The sequence below is a fragment of the Sinohyriopsis cumingii genome, chromosome 10 (assembly GCF_028554795.1).
Source record: "Sinohyriopsis cumingii isolate HCF-2022 chromosome 10, ASM2855479v2, whole genome shotgun sequence".
NCBI classification, from domain to species: domain Eukaryota; kingdom Metazoa; phylum Mollusca; class Bivalvia; order Unionida; family Unionidae; genus Sinohyriopsis; species Sinohyriopsis cumingii.
The window spans coordinates 112210738-112238719 of NC_142970.1; the positions used below are offsets into that span (position 1 = coordinate 112210738).

General features: G+C 33.7%; 1 protein-coding gene across 1 annotated transcript; it reads right to left on the bottom strand.

Annotated features, from left to right (window-relative positions):
• Positions 1–699: 699 nt before the first annotated feature.
• On the bottom strand, positions 700–27967 carry LOC149791034 (cardioacceleratory peptide receptor-like). The gene is made up of 8 exons (XM_089973272.1): positions 27919–27967; positions 20129–20232; positions 19259–19352; positions 9472–9614; positions 7339–7489; positions 2914–3018; positions 2312–2495; positions 700–1180 (listed from the first exon to the last, which is right to left on the bottom strand). Exons 1-8 carry the CDS (start codon positions 27950–27952, stop codon positions 700–702), a joined length of 1296 nt encoding a protein of 431 aa, XP_089829398.1. The 5' UTR covers positions 27953–27967.
• Positions 27968–27982: the final 15 nt, after the last annotated feature.

Consider the following 27982-nt stretch of genomic DNA (forward strand, 5'->3'; position numbering starts at 1 on the left):
TTCTTCAGGAGATAGCCTTTAAAAAATATTTTAATATAGCAAGCTCAAGCAAATTTATATATAATGTTACAATATGCTTATTTCATTCGTTTCCTCGTCCAAACTATATTACAGCCCTCAAGAACAATCATAAACCATCCAAAGTTGCCTAAGAAGAAGTAGCAGTGTAATGGATTTGAAATAAAGCCACCGATTATAAAAGTAGATGCTAATTAAGGCTCCAATAAGACATTTAATTCAACTAATAATATCTGCCTCAATTAATGATGGTATTAATAAGACAATTCGTTCAATTGATGACATCTTTCGTAATTAATTATTTCACTAATATGACAATTCATTCAATTAATAACAACCTCCATGAATTATGTTACCAATATGACAATTTATTCAACCAATGATTGCCTCAATTAATTATGGCACCAATATGAGAATTATTTTATATGTACCTCAATTAAGTATGGCACAAATAAGACAATTCATTCAATAAAGGAGAACTGCCTCATTAACTATGGCACCAATATGACAATTATTTCAGTTAATGATAACTACCTCGATTGTTTATGTGCTTGTTAATTGCTTCTGATTAATTCCACACAAGTTTTTCACAAACTCTCATATCACTAGCAGACGAATAAGACTGCATTTACTGCAAAAGTCACAAATAGGCATAATAAGTATAACACGAAGTTAAATACATCATGCAACATGAATGGACATTTCTTTAACGTTGTCTATGTAAGTTGAATTGTCTTTCAAATTTGTAGTACTTTTATTACACAGTTTTACCCCGACATGGTTTTCCGACGTCGTGTGGATATCACATTTGACGGCGTATGTTTTCAGGAGAATGCAATCTTGCTCAGACATACTCTGTCTAATAAGCGGGATTCCAGACGGTCGTCTTTGTTGGAGTTTTGCGCATGCCTCATTCTTTCTCTCATTAGAAATCACTCTATCTTCTGCAGGGATACTCGATTTGTTGGTCATATCTGACTGGCAGTCTTTCTCATTCTTTTTCCGTTTATATTTCCTATTGAAAATTCGAGCACCATGTGTGGCTTCCACTGTCAGCTGAGTATGTTCAGTGGATGAGATATACTGTAGTTTTGCGCGACTGGAGGAATATATTGTGCAGTTGCACGTGATTTTGGCCATACAGTTGATCAGTGGAATACGCCTGAAATTAGCAATGTATTAATTAGAATTAGTAATATCTGTGTTTGACGAATATCAAGCTACGGGTAATGCAAAACTTACAACTGACATGTGTTTATCGAAATTGCTGATTTGTTGCTTATCAGTTTAAATTTTATAATTTACATTACTAAGATAAATTTTTGTCTGTGAGCTTGCGTGCGTTGAAATTCCTGTTGAGAATCTTTTACAAAGTGATCGTAGTTCATTAACAGGATGACATCGCTTATAAATATGAACGAAATTAGTATGAAATAATAACTGCACGCATATTTATTCTCAATCAATTGAAATGTTTTTAACATGTTATGCTAAGCCAATGGAAATATATTGAACAAAATCTGTTACGCCAATGGAAATATATTTAACATGTTCTGCTAAGCCAATGGAAATATATTTAACATGTTCTGCAAAGCCCATTGGTAACAGATCTTCAAAAAACAATCACGAAATAAACTTGAATATTAAACGATCATTTATAGTGATATTTTGAGCACTAGATCACATTCAAAATGATAAGATGACTGGAATCTTTTTTCAGATCCAACATATCTCGGGGTAAGGTTGTACGTTTACACATCACCCTCTTGCTGGGTATGAAATGTGAGGACTACTGTTATACGTGCATATCTTGCATCGTATGCTGGAAAATCCTGAATACATCGTAAGGTCGCGAAAAAGGTGAAACACTTTGAACATAATCTTTTCCTAATTGTTTGTTTTTCCTCTGTTTGGTTTGAATGTTATAAGCGGTACATGCACAACAACAAACATATCATCTATTGCGTTATTAAAAACTGTTCTAAAGGTTCAACAATATTTGAACCAAAGTTTGCATTTTGTTTTTCGTTTTCTTTTACGTGATTATCCTATTCGAAGGGAACTGTAAAGTTTTGGAATTGTAAAGTTACATAGTTTATGATAAACCTCCTGAACCTTAATATGGTTTCTTTCTTCACATTTAGACAGAATTCTCTTGAAAGCTATAACATCCTGTGTTTATCATAAACTGGTTATGCTATGCATGATTCTTCTGACATCGTTGCCATTGGAATATTTTCAAATGTGCATAGCGACAACAAAATGTGCCTGTAAACATAAAATAAAACGATACCTTAGATTTCTGCAAATTCTGGTGCTAAAGATGCCATAGATAATGGGATTGGCGGCACTGTTGAGTGGAGCAAGACTCTGTGCTAATGCCCGCAACGCCCTGAACGTGTAAGTTTTCTTATCATGAAACAAATACACGTCCATCAGGTTGAATAGAAAATATGGACACCAGCATAGAACGAATACTGCGAAAAAAGAATTTAATAATAAAAATAATAATAATAATAATAATAATAATAATAATAATGATAACAACAGTAATATATGGTAATAGCAGAGATAACTCATGTACGAAAACTCTGTTTACAACACATATTAGGAATATAAACAATGTCGTACCTAGTATATATATATTCTTGAATATGTAAGTTGAAAGTTGAAATATTTATGCTCATAGTAGAAAGCATAACTATTTAACGTTTTGTGAAACTTTCACGCTTAAGCCTTGTATTATTTATTCTTGTCAGATTTATTAACGTTGGGAAATTGCCCCTCCCCACTTTGAATATTTACAATGGAGGCGACCAATGAGGTCGACGATGCAACAAACAAGGAAAGAAAGAAATATATAACAATTCCACTTAAAAGGAAAATACAACTTACCTATTACGATTATTAACGTCATTTTTATTGTGCGTATTTTCGCTTGTGGGATTACTCCGTGTCCAACGCTTTTTCTATTGTTCCGTAAAAGTGTCCCTGAACCCTCTGAAATATATGTTGATACCTTTTATCCGACCTAGTTATGGTTCATTTTCATATTGGAATTCATGGCAATGAAAGTGCAAATAAAGCAGTCAAATCTTCCCTATAGTCACCCTTGTCGAAATTCAACATAGTAACATTAAATGTAACTTTGGTATATTTTGTTTACCTTGAAAAATATGGTGATTAAAAATTTCACATACATGCTTCATGACATCAATTAAATCTATGGAGCGTGGCATCGTTTATAAAAAACAAAACAGGACCGAAGAAGAGATATTGGGTGAAAGGCCCCATCAAGACTGTGCATCCTACCAGTGCCCGCTGAGAGTGAGACACGTTTACGTTGAAAGTATTGATTTCCAGACCGTCATATATTTATTATTTGCTCTAGGTAAACTTAATGTAAAAGGTTTGTGATGTGCCACGAGGGGGGTGGGTACGGCGATCTTGATATAAAACAATTATATTTACAATTAGTCTTGTTTAGTCTTTCGTCTTCCTATTGTATGGTGCACGTGCTTATTTTTAGCTGGCCAGTTTATCGTCCTAAATGTTTTAGCGGTTGTTTTAACTTTACCTTCCTTGTGTTAATTAATTAATACCGTATATTTTGGGAGGAGTTACCCCCATAAGTTATGTATGGTCCTCTAAAGATACTCCCATTTTGTCACTATTAACATTTCATTCGGTTCTCGGATGCGGAAGGTCGTGGGTTCGTCATACCAAGGACGGTATTAATAGCTGTCTCGCTGGGCATTCAGCAATAAGAGGTTAATGTTAGGACTGGTCGGCCTGGTGTCAGGATAATGTGACTGGGTGGGGCATCATGCTTCATGTCTGCAGCATGATGCCCCAGTGCTAGACATTACTATAAACTGCCACTTTGCAGACATCGTAGTGATATGACTGAAATATTGTTAAAGCTACGTTAAAAATCCAAAATCCCATCCCATCACATCATTCGGTTCTTCTTTCAACTTACTACCTAATAAAACTCCGTTCAAAGTAAATATTATTGAAATACCATAGATGGAATGAGTGGTTAACAAAATACGACATAATTGATTAAAAATGTGTAACCTTCTTATGCCAGTTTCTTCTCCTTTGTGCCAAGTAGAAGATGTAAGTACACCATACTCATGCTCTTCACGGCTTGTAGTAGTAGAAAATAACAACAGTTAATTTGTAAGTGAATACAATGCATTTCTACATGTACATCATGCACATGCAAAGCAATATGCACTGTAATATTTGAAAGGACTGACTGCTATTAAACAGTACTGATAACTCCATTTTGGTATCTTAATAAAAAAAAATAAAATCACCGCCTGGACTGTAGGTGTGCAAAGTAATAGCACCGCCTGGACTATAGGTGTGCAAAGTAATATTACCGCCTGGACTATAGGTGTGCAAAGTAATAGCACCGTATGGAATATATGTGTGCAAAGTAACAGCACCGCATGGAACATAGATTTGCAAAGTAATAGCACCTCATTGAATATATGTGTACAAAGTAAACGCACAGCATGGAATATATGAGTGCAAAGTAATAATACCGCATGGAATATATGAGTGCAAAGTAATTTTACCCGAAAACGTAAATTTTGAAACTCCAACTAATCTTAATACATTGAAATGCATTGTAAAGTTATCGAAATAATTACAACACATTGTGGAACTAAACCTGGCTTAATAATTTCGTGCGTCTATGTGTCAGGAACTATTCAATGTTTGAATCATGCCAAGGTAAGCTAAGATATTTGGCTGATATAAGATTGTGTTACTATAGTTCAGGTTGTGTTTTGTCTGGACGATAGACGATGATTTTTATAAACTCACCCTTCTGCAACTTGCTATATGGTAAACGCATTACAATTATACTGTAAAGGAGAATGCCTTTTTCAAATAATGCTTTCTGCTAACTGTATTTATCAGATAGTTTATATGATTGTGGGATTGTCATTTTTATATTCAAATGATATATCAATTACACAGCGGTTGGGTCAGATCTCACTGATTTCGGATTTGGGATTGGGCTGCAGTGTAACAGGAAGCATGCTTTAAACCAGTATATGGCAAAATAAATTCAAAGACTAAGCATCGAATGCCAAACATTGGGTTCAGTACATCGCACTTATTTAAATATATTCTACGCACACACTTTGGTCCCAGTCGTCCGTCAAACGACACTGTAATAAACCTTCAGTTTTATAAAATGGAAACCAGTTTGGCATCATCTAATTTTATAATTTTTTCAATCTATATCAGTGACATCATGAAAAACCTTAGATGCTTGAGTGCTTTGGAATCAATTTGTTTTGGCCCCCATAATGACCAGTTTTGTTAATATCTTATAACTCTGTACTTTGGCCCCATTTTTAAACTGAAAAGCGCATTTCAGATAGGTACGTGAGCTACTTAATACATTAATCAAAAGAGAAATGAAAAGCTTACAAAACTGCAAGATATAGTATCCCGTATAGTTTTAATATGGTGCACGGAGAGTCAGATGCTCAGAAATTCGAAATTATTTCTGCTCATAATAAAAGTGATTTTGTTTTGCAAGGCTCTTCAAGATTTACAGTTTAATGCCAAGAGCTGTAGTGCTTGTGGATAGATCATTAATTTGTATTTTAACGACTGCCCTATGACGCTAATTCTCTGTAAAAAGAACAGTCGATATAATGCTAGAATTGTTGTCTTAAAATTGTACTCCCAAAAGGACGTACTTTGATGATATCAGTATATTTTTAAGCTCATAAGCGCGTACGTTGATGATATCAAACATATTGTACACCCATAGAGACGTATGTTATTGATATCCAGTATATTGTACATTCACAGGGACGTACTTTGATGATATTCAATATAGTGTACACCCACAGGGACGTACTTTGATGATATCCAATATAGTGTACACCCATAGGGACGTTCTTTGATGATATCCAATGTATTGTACACCCATAGGGACGTGCTTTGATGCTATTCAGTTTACTGTAAACCCATAAGGACGTACATATCAAGAAATTCTGTATATTAGCAACTTTGACCCCATGATACAAAATACGATCCGTGTAAACTATCTTACATATTTGATTTTTCTTGGTTTCCTTAATATAACTCTATTAATGTGGTCCTAATAAAGGGCAGGTAAGTAAAAAGGTATTCCAGTTATTTCTGAGCATACAGTTTTGCTTAATATGTAGTCTGGGGGAGGTGCGTGGGGTGGGGTGGGAGTGGAATGTTATTCTTGAGTTGTACTGTAATTTGGAAACCAATTTGAACATCTTCACCCTGAAGTGGAATCACCAACAATATTTGACAACATTAACACGCACGGTACAGATTTGTTTATCTAGGAACACGAAGAACAGACATATAAATGAAAAGACACCGAGACAAACTATTATTCCCTTGTTTAGTATGCAAGTTGGGTATAAAGGCCTGCCTTATATGGACTTACTTCCTTTTCAGCTAGGCATGAGTAACTCCATATTGCCTAGCAAGACTGATATCATTGTAAAGGAAATTCAGTTGTATTTGCGTTCTTTAGCTAACGATATTCAATGTAATAGTACTACTACTCCTCCTCCTCATCCTCCTCCTCCTACTACTACTACTACTACTACTACTAATAATAATTGCACACTTGCTTAAAACGAAAAGCATTAAAACTTATGTGACAAAACGGGTATCTAATCACTAACTAGTAGGGTGAATTCAAATATATTTGACAAAGACTGTGAAAGCTGAAAAATGCTTTTGTCTGATGAATGCTTAAAAAAACATTGAAGAGATTACTGAAATGGGTTAAAGGTAATCAGAATACTCTAGTGTTTGTGATCCAATAGTACAGTATTATCTACTTTAATAAAACGTTGAAGTGATTACTGAAATGGGTTAAAGGTAATCAGAATACTCTAGTGTTTGTTATCCAATAGTACAGTATTATCTACTTTATAAAACCTTGAAGAGATTACTGAAATTGGTTGAAAGTAATCAGAATATTGTAGTGTTTGTTATCCAATAGTTCAGTATTATCGACATTATGAAGAAGCTTGCTCATTACCATCTTGATATAAAATGTAGTAAGGGTTATCAAATCGGAATGAACGCAGTAAATGCAATACTGAAATAATTTCAAATATCAGACTTTTTGGGTTAGTATAATTCAGACAGAAACAATTTGAAGTATAATTCACCCGTTCGAGTACATCTTCATTTAATGAGCTTTGTGTCTAGCAGCTGAATATTGCTTAATGTTTTTATGATTGATTTAACAGATTTTTACATCGATTTAATACCGAAAGTTTCACTTACGAGTGCGGGTGGTGTCATTGTTTAACGTATTAGGCTCGTCGGACTTCCCGCGACCGTTGTTCCATATTACGTAGATAATGACGGTGTAGCAGATGGTAATGATGACGGCTGGAAGAATGAAGGCTGTCAGCGTCACCAATGTTAAATACAGCTGCAATAAAGGTACACAGTAATCGCTTATATACGAACAATGAGGATTAAAAAATCCTGTACTAGTCACAACAGCGCGATGATGTTTGTTTACAATTGCATCAATCAAAACTTGCGATCATGCCAGGTCTTTATAGGGTGCAGACAAAATAAAGTTTCATTTTCAGAATGTATAGGACAAATCAATCCCGTCTTTGTTTGACAAAGCAAACGCAGAGTGGTACTATATTACATTATTATACTCACCAACCTACCTTATGTATATATAATATTTTAAATGTGTTTCAAATTATTGGTTCCCATATTTCTCCCTCCAACTTTTTTGATTTATGGGGGTGGCGGTGGAATTCCTTGTTTCTTTTTTGTCAGAATGTTCGTTTCTTTAATTGACGTGAGTAACGTCGGTGCAGAGAAAGAGATGTGAAAATAAATAGGATTCGTCTTTTTGCAACATTCATTATTGTTTTGTTTTGTTAAATTAAGGTCGAGACAAATAACAGCTAATGCAATCGCTATATCACCTTAATCACGCAAGTATGAGAGCCACGTTATTCCCAATGAGAGCCACGTTATTCCCAATGAGAGCCACGTTATTCCCAATCGTTTAAATGATTTCTTCCTCGACAACAAAACACACAACGAGCTTCAAAGCCTCTTATAGACTATACAGCTATAATTTGTATCGAGAAGTTGCCTTATTCTCTGTGTCCTTTATGTTTCAGATAAACGCATTTGTAAGGTCAGTACATGGACACGTGTGCAATCAACATTTGAAACGAAGTCATGCATAGTGTTTTAATTTATATATCGTTACAAAAGCCAACGTGCCATTTATATTGCTTGCATGCTTGTGCTTTCCTAAGTTAAGGAATGCAATAAAGTAACATGTAGGCGACCTGTCCATGAATTAATTGTTATTTGTTTATAATTTTAATTTAAAACAAATTGTCCATAGTAACCTACAGCAATTAAAAACTAAACGTTTACAACTGCAAAACACGTTCACAAACGCAAATCGTTTTTATATTTATCCAGGTAAAGCTAATCAAATTAAATATACAGCGGAAATGAAGCGACGTAGAAGACGATGAAATAATTATTATTTTGGGTTATACACAAATAACATATTCTTATTATAATTATAAGTCCTTCAAACAGTATTATGCTGAAAGGATGGTACCTTATATAAACACTTAAAATATATGTATATCAAATTAGCTATGTAGATTTCCTAGAAAAGATCATTCAGAATCATGACTGTATCCATCATCTAAAAGGCTGCATCACCAGTCACGTCATTGCCTAATGTTACATTATACGGTTATGTCTAAATAGCTTTCAACAAGGGACATTGGTAGTTGACAAAATGTAAACATGAAATCTAAACCCAGGTACCATGATATCCATACCCGACATAGATGTCCACAAACACGCACATACGCATGCACAAACAAATAAACAAAACCTCTTAATTACGATTAGTTTGTTCTGTAGTCTGTAAACGGTTTGCCTATTTTGGTGTTGTGTGCACGAGCGAACAGCCGGAATAACATGTATATCGGGTTATTTTGTTTTCTCCTTAGATGCTTTATTTATGTCAATATTAAAAGTTTTTTAAATTGCCTATACTATTCTCTCATCTTCTTTGATGTTGATGATCAGCAGTAAACATTTTGCGATCATGTGGTGCTGTAAATTCTCAATTCAAATTTCTGGAAACTATAATACTGGCATCTTCCTGTAAAAATAGGAATTAATTTTCGGCTATTTGTTATCAAACTTTTAATGTATATTCAATAGTAACGTTAATTTTACATCGTTTTGGATAGAGATATTTACTTGGTAATACTTCGTTGCTACCGACAGTTTCTCAACTTCTGGTGGGATTTCCCAACCCATTGCATGTGACGAATTATATTATTCTAGCACGGACTATAAGAACGAATTAAAACGAAATATCACCCTTTATTATCCCAATATTACCTGCCAGTGCCAATCACTACTGAGGTGTGGCATCGTGCACAGAGGTCCATTATCCAAGGATACGTCAAAAAGAGCCAAAGAGGGTAGGGCAAACAGCGCAGATAACGCCCAAGCAGTGCAGATGAGAGTTCTGACCGTCCTGGCTGAAAATATAAGCATACTTTCATTAAAGATTTTGTACATGTTAAAGAATTGAATTCGTACAAGCCAATTGTAGGAGTTAACAATAAGAATATTAATAATGTATTGGATGATGATAACCATCTCCGTTTCGTGCACCTATTTAATCGTCTCCTTGAAAGGTGGAAAGTAGATTCCAAGATGGTTCATCGACCAACCAGTACCTATGTCTGGCGTAAAAAACTTTATAAAAATCAAAATGGAGAATTAATTAACAATATCCGGGTGATGGCATTTTTATCCGTACATACAGGTTCCAATATTGTCTAATAAATAAAACAATTAAAAACGCATATCTAATCAAATTCAATGACAAAAATGTCGTTGGAAAATTGTTGACGAAACTCCGATAAATGAATGTACAAGAACCAAGCCAACATACATTATACGGTTTCTGATTCTGTGCACTTTAATGTTGTGGATAAACTAACATTCTTAAGTATTCAACACTGTGCATTTTGAACAAATATTCGAAATCATTTTGTCCCTTCTGCTGCTCCATAGATGAGGGCAATTTACGAAACATTCCGAAATATTCAAAACCACACAATACGTAGTCAAATCACCCAAAACGTGCATATATGTTAGAATGTATACCTGTATACCCGTTAATATGCATGCCGTATTATACTTTCTCAGTCCCAATCAACAAAACAACATTGAAATTGTTTTTTTTTTTTTACTAAATACTTTCTAAAATGGTCTTAATTGTTTGCTAATGTTAATTTTAGGAAAATTTATCTGTTATTAAGTATAAAGACTCTCAAGGAGACAGACTTTCTACACATTTTACAAAAAGCATTGTAACTAAGTCCTGCTGATTGACAATATATATATTAACTTGTTATCTTCTTTGCTTGTCTGGTGGAAATGATTAGATACATCAAATATTTGCAAACTTTTCGATCCTTTCCACAGTATTAACATCCGTTGTCTTCGTTAGTGTACATATGCAGAGTGTGTTGTAGATTAAACTAACTATTCTTGACATGTATCACGACTGACTCGCTCCTTGCGTGTGTGCATGTACATATATATATATATATATATATATATATATATATATATATATATATATATATATATATATATATATATTATCAAGCATTCTCCTATAAAATTCAGGGATAGCACTTTCCGTTCAGTCTGGTGTATATTTATAATTCTCTCTCTTTCTCTCTCTCTCTAATTGTATATACAAATGAGAACCAGCCTGGAAATGGGTGAAAATAAATTAGATTATATATAGGTTTGGCCGGCCAGGATTGGTTAATAACCTAAGTTATGTTTTTAGGAAAAATAATATTTTGATTTAGTTGAAACTGAAACGAAAATAGTGACATTATTGTATTGATGAAATGTCAGTATTGATGACATTTTAGTCCTTTAACATTATTGAATTTGGAACACTCATTACTGAAATTAGCACCTGACTCTTGCAGAAAATACTGTGGCTCACATCCTTTTCTCTACATAGAAGATGACAGCCAGGTTTCGGATATGCTGATAAATAACGGTTTGGTCATGAGCACTCAGAAATGTAAAGTTATTAAATTTTTAATATCATGGTTTTTGCATAGGTTTACTATGGGAACTGAATTAGCAACACGAGTCCTATCGACAGCTACAAGAAAAAAGTGACTTCACTTATGCAGGTGCAATTATCTTTATTATAACTGCAATCATATTGTTATATTTGTGGATAAGAAGCCAACTTAATACATTTTGTAAATTGCAGAGTGACTTTCAGTGTTATATTAAACACAGATTCAGATATGTCAACTGTTGACAAGAAAGGGGGAAGGGGTGTTTAGAGTGTGTAGATTTTATTATTTTAGGTGGTGTGTTTTGCGCATTGGTTTCTATCTATGCAATTACTTATATAAAGTTTATACAAGTTAAAATTTATACAGTGATTTTGGTGAGCAATATGAGATCTACTATTGTGTTTTCAAACATAATGCTTCAGATACGATCTAAACGGTGATGACCTCTCATGACTTTGCATCCCACTAATTTCTTACAGTGAATGTTTTGAAATTTCATATTTTGTATTTTAACGGACTAATGTCTTGCTTCCTTTAGTTTTAAATTATAAATTGTATAAATCATCTAAGCGAACTTTGATGTACTTTCTGTAATTCTGTAATAGTACATTAATATATAGTCACCTTGGCCTTTTACTCATTAATTACATATTATGATAAGGGTGATAATATATTTCAGTATTACATTGCAGAGAGATAAATGGTGATATTAAAAAGGTGTCTCATATTAGACAGCTTTATTTTAATATTTGTTTCTGATTTTCTTAAATAAAGTTCAAATACTGAAATGTTCCCTGAAATGAACTAATGCTATTTATGTGAACATGAAATTGCGTATAATTTAATATTCACCATTGTCATCGTTGACAAGCAGAACAATGCACATTGCTTACTTATGCATTGAACAACTTACTATTCCTTGGTCTGTCAAGAAAAGCATAGGTGGATCTCGGACACACGGAACTAATTATATGGAAAAGTGGGAACCAGTCTGGAAATGGGTGAACATAAAATAGCATGCATATAGGTTTGGCAGGCCAGAATTTGGTTATTAATGTAAGTTAAGTTTTAGGAAAAATAATCTTTTGAGAGCTTATCCTAGTTGTAAATGAACAAAAATAGAGACATTGTTGTATTCATGGAATTTCAGTCCTTTAACAGTCTTAATTTGGACAACTCATTGCTGAAATTAGCACCTGACTCATTGGTACAGAATTAAAAGCACATGTTTCAAACACATGTAGGTGCAGCAAATTTCATGGCTCTTATATTTTTCTCTACACAGAAGCTGACATCCCGGTTTCATTTATATTGATAAATATAGGTTTGATCATGAACACGCAGAAATTTAAAGTTATTTAATTTTTATTATCATGGTGTTTGCATAAGTTTACTATGGGAATTGAAGTAGTACCGTGAGTACTGTAGATCGAAGTAGGTTTTTATACTTCCAGCTGCCAAAAGAACCAAAACGCCATTGGCTAGACCAATAATAATAATGATAATAATAATGATGATAATAATAGTAACAATAATAATAATAATAATAATAATAATAATAATAATAATAATCATAATAATGAGGACTTTGTATAGCGCTTAATCTTTAGAAGTTCTAAGCGCTTTACAACATTAGAAAACACCTATAACATAAATAATATATATAATGATATGATTACAAAAAATTAAAACACCATGAAATTAGAAAACATAAAAACATGCTGAAAATATTTAAGGTGGGAAACATTATTAGGTCTTTAAGTGTGTTCTTGCAGTCAAAATAGGTGAGTTTTAAGAGCACTCTTGAACGGGATCACAGTGTCGCTGTGTCTAAAATCAGTGGGTAATTCATTTTACGTTGCTGGGCACTGTGATGCGAAAGAATGTTGTCCATAAGACTTTGTTTTCATAGTGGGAATAATGAGTATACGATTATCAGAAGAGGAGCGTAAATATCTTGCTGGTGTGTACACATGGGTGAGGTTTGATAGGTATGTTAGATTGTTGTCCGTCAATGAAACGTAGCACAGAGAACAAATTGTGTGTTTGATTATGGATCGAATGGATAGCCAGTGTAGGGTACATAGTAGTGTGGAGAGCCAAGCAGTGGTCACTTAAAGCAATTGATTAGGGTACATCATAGCATAAACGGGTTGACTGGCGAGTATCACGTGGTACCTGTTTGTTCAACAACAAAGAAAGTTGTAACAGTGGAGCAAGACAGCTGGAAAAAGTATAATTGTTCTCGTTTACAAAACAACGAGATGAAGAAACACAGGCGAACTGAACAGCCAGTGCATGATGAACACAATAACGTTGAAGAAGACAGGCAACAATCACATATATCATGAAAAACGGCACAACAAACGAAGCAGCTGCTTCAAGCCGGTTAAGCGATATCGGCTATCTTGACGAGAAAAATAAACATATTATTGTCCATAACATAACATGTCATCAAAGTCGGCTTTTGTTTGGAAATATAAAACACTGGAAAGGTGACCATAAGCATTGTTATGTCTGACAATTCCTCACATGCATAGCCAGCAATTGGCCATTAATTTATATATATATATATGCTACCCACCTCTCTCTTATATGACTGAATGAATGAATGAATGAATTAATGAATGAATGAATGTGGGTTGGTTATTTGAATGTGGATGGTACCGCGTTCCAACACTGCAAGGCTATATTGCGCCACAGAAAAAATTATGAGATAACGATTTTTATACTACAACGGTGTGTAATCAAACAGCGATAGACGTACACTAAGAAAACAATCAGATTGTGAGGATAATATAAGAAGGTTCCCGATTTACGGAGAATCTAAATGTTGTGTACAAATGGTAATTCGATAATATGTTAGGGTGAGCAACTGTATAGTCAAATGAAATATATTGAAACAAGCCATATAAAAAACAAATGTTAATTTCCTTCAAGACATTTATAATACAAGACACATTTACCTTATCAGACTTTTCATTTATGTCCCGACCATTCTAGTAACTACCGCGTGCACAATGGAAACATAAATTGCCTCACAATAAAGGTTCATTGCAAGAAAGGCAATAATGTGTGTCTAATATCCAGAAGTCGATTTTATAAGGATGACCAAGTCGTTTATGACAACCTTGTCCTGACAAATGGTTCTGTAGGAAAGATGCCAATCGCATGAATAGGGTTAGCTCACATCGAACCTGGTATAAAAGCAACAATCCATGATGCCTGCCACTTTTTGAATAATATTTTGTTCATAACCAGTATAAAAATAACTATGTCATATTTTACGATCACATGGTTGTTGAGATAATGATATTTAGCAGTGCTTTCTGCTCTATCATTACCATTATTACCAACATGGTTTGATAATCAACATTGTATCATATAGTGATAGGTACACATATCGATATGTTTATAAGAATATTGGTTAATAATGTTTTTTCCGAATTCTCATTGTGTAGTGACTAAAATATTAATTGCGAATGTGAGAAGATGATACATTTTAAAATATATTTAGTTTCGGTACATTTTATTGTAAAGTCTATTTGCTTGATTTCTGCTGAAACTATTGACGTACCATCTGGAATGATATCGGTTTAGTGTGATTTATATTATTAACGGCTGTAAGTGACTTTTGTCGATTCTTGGAGATGTCAGAATAAATTCTAGTTTAATTCCTAAATATGGAGAGACCTTCCTTAGACGATTTGCGAACAATAGAAAGATTGTTTACCTTCAAGTACCGTAATTGTACTTCTGGTTATTTTCGAAGTAATGTTGGAATTGTGAAAAGAAAATTTTTGTATTCTCGTGGCTGGAAGATATTTTAATACCAAGGTAGGATTGGCATACGGATTATCTTGATATAATTGTTTGTATTTGGGCTGGAAAACAGAAGCAAAAACATGTCGAATGGGTTTGATCGTAAGGTTAGGGAATATTGTAAAGATAATGTTTCAACTGAAATGCGATAAAGCTGGTTAATGCCCTACGGCCAAAAGATTTTCACTTGGGGACGTCCTTAACACTCCAAAGGCATGTTATATTTCTTGACGATGAATTTGGGTCAGGCATCTTTATATATGACCTTGTCGCTGCAACCATAAACAATTAGTTTTCTTTTTGGTTCCAAGAATGTATCAATCAAAACCCAATTAAGTGTGCACTACTACGTTTAATTAATCAACGGCTTTCAAGCATTGAGCTTTTAATTTCGTATCGAAGAAATGGACCTGATTTATCCATCAAATACAAATACATCCTTTGTTTCCTCAACAACCAGTATAGATCTTCCGCCCATGAGTGTGGATAATCATATTTATTCCGTAATGCATGCATAATGATTTTGATTTTAAGAATTTGAAACCATGGACATCTGCTAAATTTAAAATAATGTTCATATGTTTTAAACGTTTTCGTTCAGTCGTATGGACGTGTTTGGAAACCATCAACATATGGGATGAATCAACAACAGGAGTCAAGCTTTAGGTAATGCTATTAAGTATGACGTGAGATAGAACAATAGATAAAATGCAGTGACACACATATTTCAGAAAGGGTGAAGCCCACTCGTATCTCGATTCACTATCTGGAAAAAGTTCGAATTAAAATTGGTATCCGACCTTTTACACCCATATCGTGTAGTCACCCATTATTCCGTATTTCCCGGGCGTATCAAAGGCCTTTCCCAAATTAAAGAAAACAGTTACTAGTTTTCTTTCTTGATAAAAGCATAGCGAATAAACGTTTTGAGTCTAAACAGATGATAGTTGGCAACATGGCCATATCGGAAGACGACAAAGGAAAGTAGATATTAAATTAATACCAGAACAAACATTACACTCATCACTTGTTCCATTATATTACAAAAACGGTTCGCCTAAGCCATGGGATGGTAGTTGATATGATATGTGCTATCCATACCTGGTTTTGAGAGCAATTATTACTTTACTCTCTTTTCAAGATACTGATCCATAGATCAATCTAAAAGTCCCTAAAAAGAGATTAAAAATGGTTCTAGAAGGCCTTAAAAACGGATAATGTATCTCCTCAGACCCGACGGATGCATCACGGGACATGCGTAAGGCACCCATACATTCTAATATTGAAAACGGTTGATTATAACTTTCTGAAGTATCTTATGAGACGTTTACAAGTATCTTCTCTTTCTGACTTTTCAGCATTAGAAAGTCTGCTAAGTATTGTGATGATGATGAATGTGTGAAACAAATCAAGTATATTTGCTATGTCTGTCATGTTTGGAGCTATTTTTGTTTCGTATTGTTTAGTCTAAAATTTCGAAAAAGGTCGTTCTTTCCTGCATCAGGTAAAACTCTTTGGGTCTTGGCATCCATTGTTATCTTCGTACTGTTTTTAACTGTTGTAGATTGGGTTGGTACATGTCGAGAGATTATTAATTACATTATCATTGGATCCTCTGGAAAGGTAATATTTGACGTGTATTTAACATTTTGAATTTCTTTCTGCTGCTTCCATGTTTCGCAGTACTTTGATTAAACGTGCTGCTCTTTTCCACAGTTTGGGGGTGGTTTTACACACGCGTTCCGGATGTGAAAAGTCAATCTTGTCGGTTCGACTCAGCACTCTTGAACATCTGTCTTGTTGGGGACAGTACTTTTGACACTTCAAACGTCCACGTGGACATGGTATATATTTATACCACATGCATTAAAATAGCATGGCTTTTAAAGTGTTGGTAAAATAATTTCATATAACAATACTCTTGGTATATCAAATTGTAATCCGCCCATGGCACAATCATACACATACATAAACATTATTGGAACTATGTGCTGTTGGGTCTATTCCTATAGATCAATGATGAATTTCCACTATTTATTAATTAGTGATGTACGACAATAAACGATAAAAATAATCCCCGTTTCTGAATGAATTTAGCATGATACACAACTTAATCGCAATCTCTTTTTCCATTTCTCCCTCCCATCTCATACACAAAGAACAACATATGCAGAAATCTGGAGTGAGAGAGAAACAGTGAAGGAGAAAAAGAAATCGGGTTTGAAACTGAAATTGCACCAAGTAACATAGAATATCATTTTTCATAACGATATGTTTTTTCTTCCCAGAGTATAAATTGTTTACATCATCAATGATATAAAGTTGCAATTGCCGGTCGACACAGTAAGGTAGACGACCTCGTTACAGGAACACATATGTAATGTATTTAAGGCTTTGTTGATGTTGTTGTTTCTTAAACCTAGTATAAGGTTCTAAAATTCGATTATTATTATTAATTAAATATGTAAATATCTAAAGGCCCTTCACCTCTCTCTCTCTCTCTCTCTCTCTCTCTCTCTCTCTCTCTCTTGATATGATATCAAGATAATAGCAAAAATCCATGAATATAGTTGAAATCGGCCAAAGAACAAAGAGAGAGAGATGTATGGTTGGTAGTAATGTTAATTAAAACAGAATAATGATTTAGATCAACTTTAAATATATAAAAATATTTTAATTACCTCTTGTTGTTCGTCCCTTTGCTCAGATAAAATTCCAAGCTGTTACTTGTGCTTGTACGTCTATGCATTGATGTATTCAAGAACATATGTGTCTGTATGCCTAGTCCTCTATTTTCTTCATTAAGATCATCTTTCTTGTATAAATCATAAGTGTAACTTATATTGATTTAATCAATGCGAATAAAAATAGAAACTCTAAATTGAAAAACATAAACTGATGAATATGAAAAGGTGAATGTAAATAGGTACAAAAATGACAGAAGTGCATTTTGTAGCGGACACGCTCGGCAGGGACGTGAGTTCATTCACGCAGTATATACACAGTTGCCTCTCGTCAATCTAACTAACTTCAAATGACAACTATATTCATTTGTAGGTGACATAAATACAATATATGTATAGTATTAATGCTGTATTAATGATATGCCACTCGTATAACTTTTGCAATAAATAAAAACTCGGCAAGCCACGTTTCCTTTTCAATATATATATATATATATATCTATATATATCTATCTATATATATATATATATATATATATATATATATATATATATATATATATATATATATATATATATATATATATATATATATATATATATATATATATATATATATATATATATATATATATATATATTGTATATTGTATGGGAGGTATGGCCCTGACGTCCCGCTCGCCAAAGGAAAGTAAAGGGTCTCTCATAGTCTTTCTCCGCGGAACCACTGATGGCTATGTTGTGCAAACTGTTACTTGCATATGGCCTCTCCAACATTATTGCGTTTAAAGCAGCACCTTGATGCGGGGACACTGTTTTTAGATAGCCTGCTGTGTGGCGCGACGAGAGAGAGAGAGGGAGAGAGAGAGAGAGAGTGTTACAAATTTTGGAAAATGAACAATTGGTTATAGAGCACCATTTTAAGGAATTCTTAGATTTAGTGATTACTTGTTTGAGTATGGCAATCGTTGTTGTGGAAATATCCCGCATCCAGAAATATTTAGCCAGTTACTTTGAGAAATTGTCATGGAGTGCAGTGTTAGTGAGTTCCCATGATGACATGGTTTACTTTATTCTGTGTCATATAATACTGCCCATAATCCCATAGAAAGTGTTTGTATACCATCATAAGGACTTCGATTTCTGTATGTACTTTGTTGAATATAGCGTTCGCCGAAAAGTTATGTATATTATCTCAATTGACATAAGCTCACGCTTTTCTTTACGGAGTGGGGGAAGACCGGGGTGGGGTTTTGATTGTGCTGTGTGTTTGATTAAAATTCGTAGGTTAACTGGCAAAATGGATATATTTTCTTTTATTTTCCTAACTCATTGATGACCAGTACTAAATATTAATCACAAAGTTTTGATAATATAGTAGCAATGGCTGAAAGTATATTTAAATTCATATAATCCATTATTGGTATATCTCATAGCTTTATATGAACACTTCCCAAGCAAACACTTCCCAAGCAAAGCAATATTATTTGTTATAACGTTAGAGGCTGGAGCATTGAAGACTTGCACACATATGTACCATTTCGTTAGACTTACCTCGTCTTGCAAAATTCATAGGCCTAGCAATGGCGTCTACTCTGTCGATACTCAGAGACACCAAAACAAAGGTGGATGCGTACACAACAGTCGCCTGCATGAACGAAAAATGTAATCATAAGGTCTAATCAATTGTTATATCACTATATAATAGACCACGTGAGGTTTTCAATTGCACCAAGGGAACATCTTGAATGGGACTTTTACTAAGATAATCATGAACGCAGTGTCTAATGGAAATAAGTTTATCCAACTTTGTTTTAATCCTTTTGTCTGTAGGAAATAGAAACATGTGATCTTTTGCAGATGATCTCATGACCGTGTTTGCCTCCAAATTTGTTAATGCTATTCGTGCTGTTGATTTAAATTTTATATCACATATGTTCTCGATGTAAATGAGATAATTTGCAATCGTATCCACAACGTCTTACAACAGTTAAGAGACAACTGTTTCTCTGCTCATAAAACTTAGGTTTTACGATGGTAACTTCATTTGGAGAAATATGCCCAATTGTCCAGTACACTTACAAAAACAACGCACTGCCTTTCCATTGTTGTCATACATCCATTTATTCCATCATACAAGCAGTATTTTGTTTCAATCTACCAGCCATCTAATAATCATCTAACACATTAATTCATAACTAATTGAATAATCAAGTTAGCTATATATATATATATATATATATATATATATATATATATATATATATATATATATGCGTTTGTCTGTGTATATATATTTCTGTCTCACTATGTCTAAGTCCGTCTATTGTCGTACCGCCCTCAATTTACATGCTATAGATCAAAGTTCTGTTGTTTGTTGACTAATGTATATGTGTTTTCACTAACGCAAAACTATATACTAACCTGCATAAATTTCACGATTTTACAGACGGCTGGACCTGCGTGAAATGTAATAGCAGATTTTTCGGCAATATCGGCTGACACATGAAACAATCCCACCAATAAATCTGTAAATATGAAAATAATGTTATAAATATACATTCTTATAGCACCTATAGACATATGCAGAATCAGAAGAACTCAAACAAGTTTGCACAGAAGTGAACGATGACTGATAATCAAACGTATTTTCTCTCACAAGGGTTCGAACAAGCTGAAATAAAGACAGACATATGAGTACATGCAGATAAGAACAATAGTAGACGGGCAAACTAATAGACAGATTAGTCTAAACACAGTAAGCGAGGGAGTAAGTAATTGAATAAGTGAGTTAGTTATTCATATATAAATGAGACATACTGTGCAGTGCTTCAAAAAGGATGGAACATCTTGCTGTATTTGATAACTTATAGTAATGTGTTATCAATAGTTGTTCAGTCCAATTTTTCAGCAATATTAAACTAACAAAAATGCAAACTTCACATGAAGTAAAAATTAAAACTTGTAACTAATTTGATAGTTCATTTTTAGTTTGTCTTGACATGGTGAGGATCCAATCGATGCTAAATATTATGATTTGGTTTTGGAAGACGTTCCTTTAAGAAATCTGGGTAAACCCAGTATAAGAGTTCATGATGCTTTTACTTAATTTGATTTTTAATCATTCGTCACTACACGTTTCTCCTTCTTTGTTCGCTCTGGACCTAATGAGATATAGAAACTGTCATGCTGTTTATTGAATTCCATTTTAATGAACATTTGCTACGAAAAGATTTTGCCGCACTGCATTGACCTCAGTGATCCAAGTGTTTGTTTAATCTAAATTTAGAAAGTTTAAACAATGTACTTACAATCATGAAACTATTATATCCTTAAATGGCGCATTAAAGCAACCCAGAATGTCATGCAGTTAGCGTTATTACCGTAACAATTATACGTATGAATTATGACAGCCATATAATTACCTCTAGACTGTAGGTGATATGACAACAAGTGAAATAATCTGGAAGGCTCAATAGCAAGTTTTACTGCAAAAATATATGAAAATTGGCTAGATGTTTTCTTTGTAACCGGACATTTGCAGCTATTTAAATAAAGGTTACGTTATGAAAATCTGCAATTACTTATTTCCTTTGGTACTTTGTGAACCTCATCGGAATAAAAATAACTCCTTTTCCGGTACAATTTACTTCTTCTATGTAACTGTAATTATGCACTTAGGTAAGTGCAAAGTGGCACATTCCACGATTATCCACAGCACTACCTAATTCATCTTATACCGTTCAATTGTGGCATTATTGTACAAAACGGGATCATGCAATACGAATGAAGAAAGCATCGCATCCAACGGAAATAAGGCTTTTATGGCAGCATGTTGTCAGCACATGCGATGAAAACATAGTAACATCATTGCTTAAATTCATGGTGGAAGCAACTAAAGTAATATACACTTCTAAATGCTTAGAAGCCAGTATCAAAACCAAACATTCCTTTTCGATGGTGGAGAAATAATGTTCAGGTGCATATTAAATTTTTGTAGACTAATAATAAATTGTGTGCTTGAATCAATAATCCACCAGTTCCAACATCACCTGGAAGCTGAAATAACCGGTGCACTCTTAATCATGGCCTTTAATTTATCAAACGCCTTTATATGTTTATCTTGTTCCGTGCCACACAAGATATTCCATAATAGATCAAGCTTAGTGACATATTTCGCATTTCTGATTTCGCGAATGTATTCGTCGATTCTTGGCAATGGCCATTATTTTTTTCGTGACACTTTACCATGGACTGCGCACATGTGGAAAGTATTATCTCGTTCCAGCAAAAGAATAGGTGGTGAACTCCTGTCACATTTTCTTAGTTCTACGAAGTAATTTTCCGGTAAAAGTTTAATTTCTCTTTTGAAACGTTCCTCTTTGAGTGAAAAACTTACGTGCGGATGCTTTTTCACAGGTGTGTAATCTACAATTTTAACATTATGGTAGATTTTACATGTTCGTGTAGGGGCATCTGAAAACAAGTCTACCATTATTCCACTAAATGGTTCCTCAAATGCAGGGATAAGTTGCACATACGAATTAGATACCTTATAATTGAGTTGTCCTATCGTTTAACAAGTGTGACAAGTTCGAAAGTATTTACAAACATCACATTTAAATTTCGGCCAATTAAAGATCTAGTCATCGACTTAATGACCTCTAATTAGACAGGCAAAGGAGCTTTTTAGACTAGACTACGATTGTCCTGTATATAAGAGTTCGAAAAATCAATTTGATAGCTCAAAAACCACTCAATAATCATCACCAGTGGTTACCTCAGTTGGTCTACATTTTCTCATATTTTAGCAAAATGACAAACAGGTACGTACGTGGCTTAAGTTTCGCTAATATCTTCTGAAACAAAGGGGAGATCTCAGGATTATGTTCCTGTTCCACAATGAGCGAATTTCGTTTGGAACCCTAACTAGAACGAAGTGATTGAATAGTAAAATGAGGATCACTGCGATCAATACATTCTGTGTCATCGATAGCTTGAATAAAAGTGGCCACTGCAAAAGCCTGACCAATACATGTGTTAGCTTAGGAACAATATCCTCATCAAGATCATTCTCAAGAGTTATCTTTGACATAGCTCTAGTTACTTTACAAATCAGGGATTTTATTTTCAACAGGATCGAAATTTATTATCCAAAACAAGCCTTGTCAGTTACAAGTGGATTAAGCACAACCTTATCTCCTGCTAGGTCATTACCTAGTAATGAGGAATACCCTCAACGAATAAATAACATCACTGTTCCGACTGCCCAGGTCTCCAACTAAGTCTGATGATCAAATTTACATAATGGAGACAAACTTTAAGAGACCAGCATTCTACTCCCTGAATAAAAAGACTTTCGTTAGAAGAACACTTCTCGAAAAAAGGCAAAGTAGCTGATACTAAATGACCCTGATAAACTCCTGTGACGTTTAAAGTTTTAATATGGACACGATTGCAATGATCAGTAATAAGTCATAAAAATATATGAATGTTTCGTAATTCTCTATAACAAAATCAGACTCTGATTAGTTTAACCCAACATATTTATTACTTTCTATACATGACCGAGTCAAATACCTCTTGAAAATAAGAGCCTTTGAAATAGCTCTGTCTTAATTATTAATTTTACATTTGTAGAAGTCAGAAATAATGTGCACGTTCTTCAGGTGAACGCAGGAAGAGACTTCTGAGATTCGGAAGTGCTCGTAAGAGACTGAAAATGCTTTTTACCAACTGATCACTGGAAGACTTAATTGCAAAAAAACTCTGCGACTCAAGGAAGAATCGTCAGCTGTACAAGAGGCATTTTCTAAAGTTTCGACTGTTTGCTCGTCAAAATATGTCTTAGGTTCACTGTGGACGAATTCTTCAACTGTTCATTTAATATTGGTTGTCTGAGAATGACATAGTCTTGACCGACCATTTTGGCGTAGCACCGCCTATCAAATAATTGTACATTTTCTCTTGATCTGTACAGTTTTGTTGTTACAATTACTAAACTTTGTTCCATACATCTCAGGTACCAATTCATACACCTTCAAGATACATTCCTTAGCGAGTTAAGCCCATTATTGTGTTGACACTGAAATAGAGACAAGCTATAAGAGTAAGTAACCTTTACAATGCCCTCCTGGACGTTTCAGATTTTGAGTACTTTTAATTTTGTTTCAGAATGAGGATAATATCTATTTACTTCTACTTTGGTACTAACCTGATATTTCTGGTTATATAAAGAACGGAACCTCTGTGTCAAGGGAGAGTGTTGTTCACTTGACAGCTCTTGATATCCCCCTTCTTTTGGTCTTTCTCTATGCATATGAATTAGCCTGAGTTATCATTTTCTTTATCTCTCAGGCTGAAGCTTTCTTAACTATTTTTGTTTTAATTTCAATTATATTACTTTCAGATACATACTAATCAATCGCAAAGCACTTTTATCCAAAAAATTCGTTAACATCGAAAATTAGGAAACATTGTTTTGAACATTTTGCTTTGTTAAATAACACAAAACGAATGAAAATATTATCTAAATATTCAGGAAGTTACAATCACTTTGCATAAAATAAAGTAGTTATACTGAGAATATCGGAACATGCCATAACAAAATATCTTGCACAAAGACGTTCAACGAGATCGCAAAATTTGAAGGGCAATTATTTAAAAAACAGCATTGACAACAGTTTCCCGTCTGTAATAGGGAGACAAGTATATAAAGAAGTTGAATAAGGGCATCATTAAAAGGATGGAACGTTACCGATTTAAGTCGTTGAATGTGTTCGAGACATGACGAGATTTCAATATGGTGAGCATTTAAAGTCTATAGGAATACCGTTATGTGTCAAATATACTACACACATGACTATGAAAATTCCCACACTTGTAATTAACAAGTGGTAACTATGTCATTATTTGTACTTAATTAAAACATAAACGACTATGTGGGACATATTTTAAAACGACTACATGAGAAAATAGTTTTCTCACCATTAACGTCATTAATTCAGTCATTCACAATTCCATAAATTTACTTATGTAACGCTTGTCTTCTAGATTGGTTCACTGAATCAGTATCATTCTCCAATGATGGAAGTGTAATAACCAGAGTTAGGCCTAACAGTTACAACTTGCTTTATGATCATCCAAGGTCTAAAACTGGTTTTTAGACATCAGTTCAAATAACCGTGTCCAGGACACACTGAGCGCATCAAGAGTTTCCAAATACAATTGATATTATTTGCGTTCTACGTACATTTTAAAGGTAAATTAGAGTATGAGAAGCAGATTGAGATTTTCTTTTTTTGAGGGGTGATTGATTTCATCTGCTTGACTAAGATTTTTCATCATTGTTTTGTCCCCATGTGCCGACGTAGGAATATTTATTGATCTATGCGTTTCACATTTTGTGTGGATATGTCTCTGTGCATTATATTGATTGTCCCCAGAGTGAAACTTTAATGTGGGTCGAATCATGTGGAAACTCAGTGTCTGCTCTGGGCTGTTTTTTTCAACATGTTTTGTGACGACAGAATGACTCTTTTAAGATCTGATGGTATAAAACTGGAAAAAGAACTCCTTATGATGACGTGGAAGCCCACATGAAGACGTGGAATGAACAGATAAGGCACTTATTTTAAATTTTGTTACTCCAAGTGAAAGTATTAGATATATTTATATTCTGCTTCAGGCACACACAGCACTGTGTGTTTTACATGTCTGTGCCTAAATGTATAAAGAAACACTATCCTTAAATACTCGTACAATTGGTTTAAATGTTGCATCAATGAGTTTGATTACCTTACTGATTTAGAGCCATAAAACCATTTGAAATATCACATGTTGATAATTCGTTCCAATTACACAGTCAACTTCTTCATATCCAGAGTAAGTATGACTAAACCAATGAAGTGGTGTTGTCTGCAACATACATTTTTCTTTTCTTTTCATTGATTCTGTTCGAATATTGCTTGAACAGAATTACAATATGTGCCAAACAAATGCGTCTGATATGAGTTTATACCAAAATAAAGAAAAGAATAGTTCCAGGATTTATGCCTCATTATCTACAAGATTATATCCAGTATAGAGACATTTGAAACAAAAATCAATATCTCGAAAAATGTGATTCCTTAGAGAGAATATAATTCGGTCGTTCTGAATTCAAGACTGACGTGTATGAATGAAAACAAGAATTATATCACTATATGTTCAGCTCTGATTGTCTTAGGTTTCTCAACTTTAAAAATATATGGTCTATTTAACAACAACAACAACAAAAACAGCAATAATAATAATAAAATAATAATAATAATAATAATAATAATAATAATAATAATAATAATAATAAAATAATAATAATAATAATAATAATAATAATAATAATTATTATTATTATTATTATTATTATTATTATTGACAATGACACTTTACAACGGATTGAATAAGCATATTCAATTCGGATATAAGTCGCTAATGGGTTTGTAGCTTGGGTCAAACTAACTTTATAACAACCATTATTTTTAGGTTTGCGCAGGATGTAAATTTATAGAGACATGATTTAAAAATGTTACGTCACTACGTACTTACCTTAACATTAAGAGCAAACAATTGTGTTAATTGTTCGTATATGGATTCAGACATGTTCTACTCTTTTCGGCCATTGAAAAAGATGTCAAGAGATATACACTAGTGTATTCAAAAGTCAACTAGATATATTTTATTTAATACATTCCAAAGTCAACCACATATATGTTATTTAATACATTCCAAACTCAACCAGATATATGTTATTTAATACATCCAGAGTCAACCAGATATATGTTATTTAATGTGTTTATAAGCTTGCTTTTTGTACAAACGTAAGAGCCAATTTACTTCCCTGAACTTAAATCTGAAACGTCTCAATCTATCTAAGCAACTGTGCATCAAGCATTTTCCAATCTCGCAGATTACTCCCATTTGTCGAATTATGATTTCTCTCTCAGAATTCCCGGTCTCATGGCAAGATATTTGAACCTATCTGATAATTGAATATTTCCTTTAACACTTCGCAATCAGTGTTAGTTAATGAGTTAAATGGCCAGCAGATTAAACTATTAAACTGCTATATGTGCAAAACCGATATAGCGATTACTAACCGCGGCCTCCAATATATTACAGTACGTGAGTGCATCATGACATAAACAAAACGGTAACAAATTATATGAAAAAGGCACTATGGTAATGAAATTATTTCGATTTATGTGTTTTTCATTCATATACGAAACCATAAAGTTGTCACAAACAAATATTATATGTCATTATTCAAAGCGTATTCCAATATGTGTTACTATTTGTCACTTTTTAGGGTGGCTCGATATCTTTTGATGCTTCTGTTATTATTGTATCCCCATGCTATGAAGACATTTCTCATTATAAATTGTGCTCCATGCAATGTCGGTACTTCTGTCATTATTCATGGTGGTATTGTATATCGATATTTCTACCATTATTCACGGTGGTTCCATCAGATGTGGTTGTCTGTCATTATTTGTGGTGGCTACATCACATGTCAATAATGTTCATAGAAAATCTAAAGGGTGTAGTGGGTATTGTCTGTTATCAATCGCGCAACCTCATAGATGTGTCGATAGTGTCTTTGTTCACAGTGGCTCTATTGCATGCAGATAAATGACTTCAGCAGCTATACATGATGAAAATAGATTGTTTTGTAAAACTTCATCTTTTCAAACTTGTTCTATATAGTAAAAGTGATTTATATATAATGAAGCAGATTTATTGATGCATACTCATAGATTTGCACGTATACAGTAAAACAATACTGTGGAAGTTACAGTGTGACGATTTAAGAGCATAGCTGCAATTTGCGTCACGAAGACATCATTTACTGGATATATAAAGTCCGAGGATCTAAGAAAGGAACGTAATATATTGTACTTCTCAAATAAAGTTTACCTTTCGAATAATATCAAAAAGGAGCTCATTTTCAAATCGACGATACAAGTAAATGTCGAATCTATTATGACTGGATTTTGATAATATATGATAAAACACCAACAAAGTGTCGCACCTTTCAAGTCATAATTCTGACCAACTTTATAACATTCTGATGATATGATAATTTGCGAGTGGACCCACGAACAGTCCCAGAAATATGTTAAAAAAATAATTTAGGATATGTACGTATAGTAAGAAATTCAAACACGTTTACTCACCTGCTATCGCCAAATTCATGATGAAGAAGTTCATCCGGGTTTTCCGGCCGTTCTCTGATAGATT

Bases quoted from the DNA above. Each gene is read 5' to 3' on its own strand.
- LOC149791034 (XM_089973272.1), bottom strand. From the start codon at position 27,952: ATGAACTTCTTCATCATGAATTTGGCGATAGCAG. The intron at 19,353-20,128 runs GTTAGTATATAG...TCGTTCATGCAG, and splicing joins AAATCGTGAAATTTATGCAG to GCGACTGTTGTGTACGCATC. The intron at 2,496-2,913 runs GTAAGTTGTATT...CTTTTTTCGCAG, and splicing joins GACGTTAATAATCGTAATAG to TATTCGTTCTATGCTGGTGT.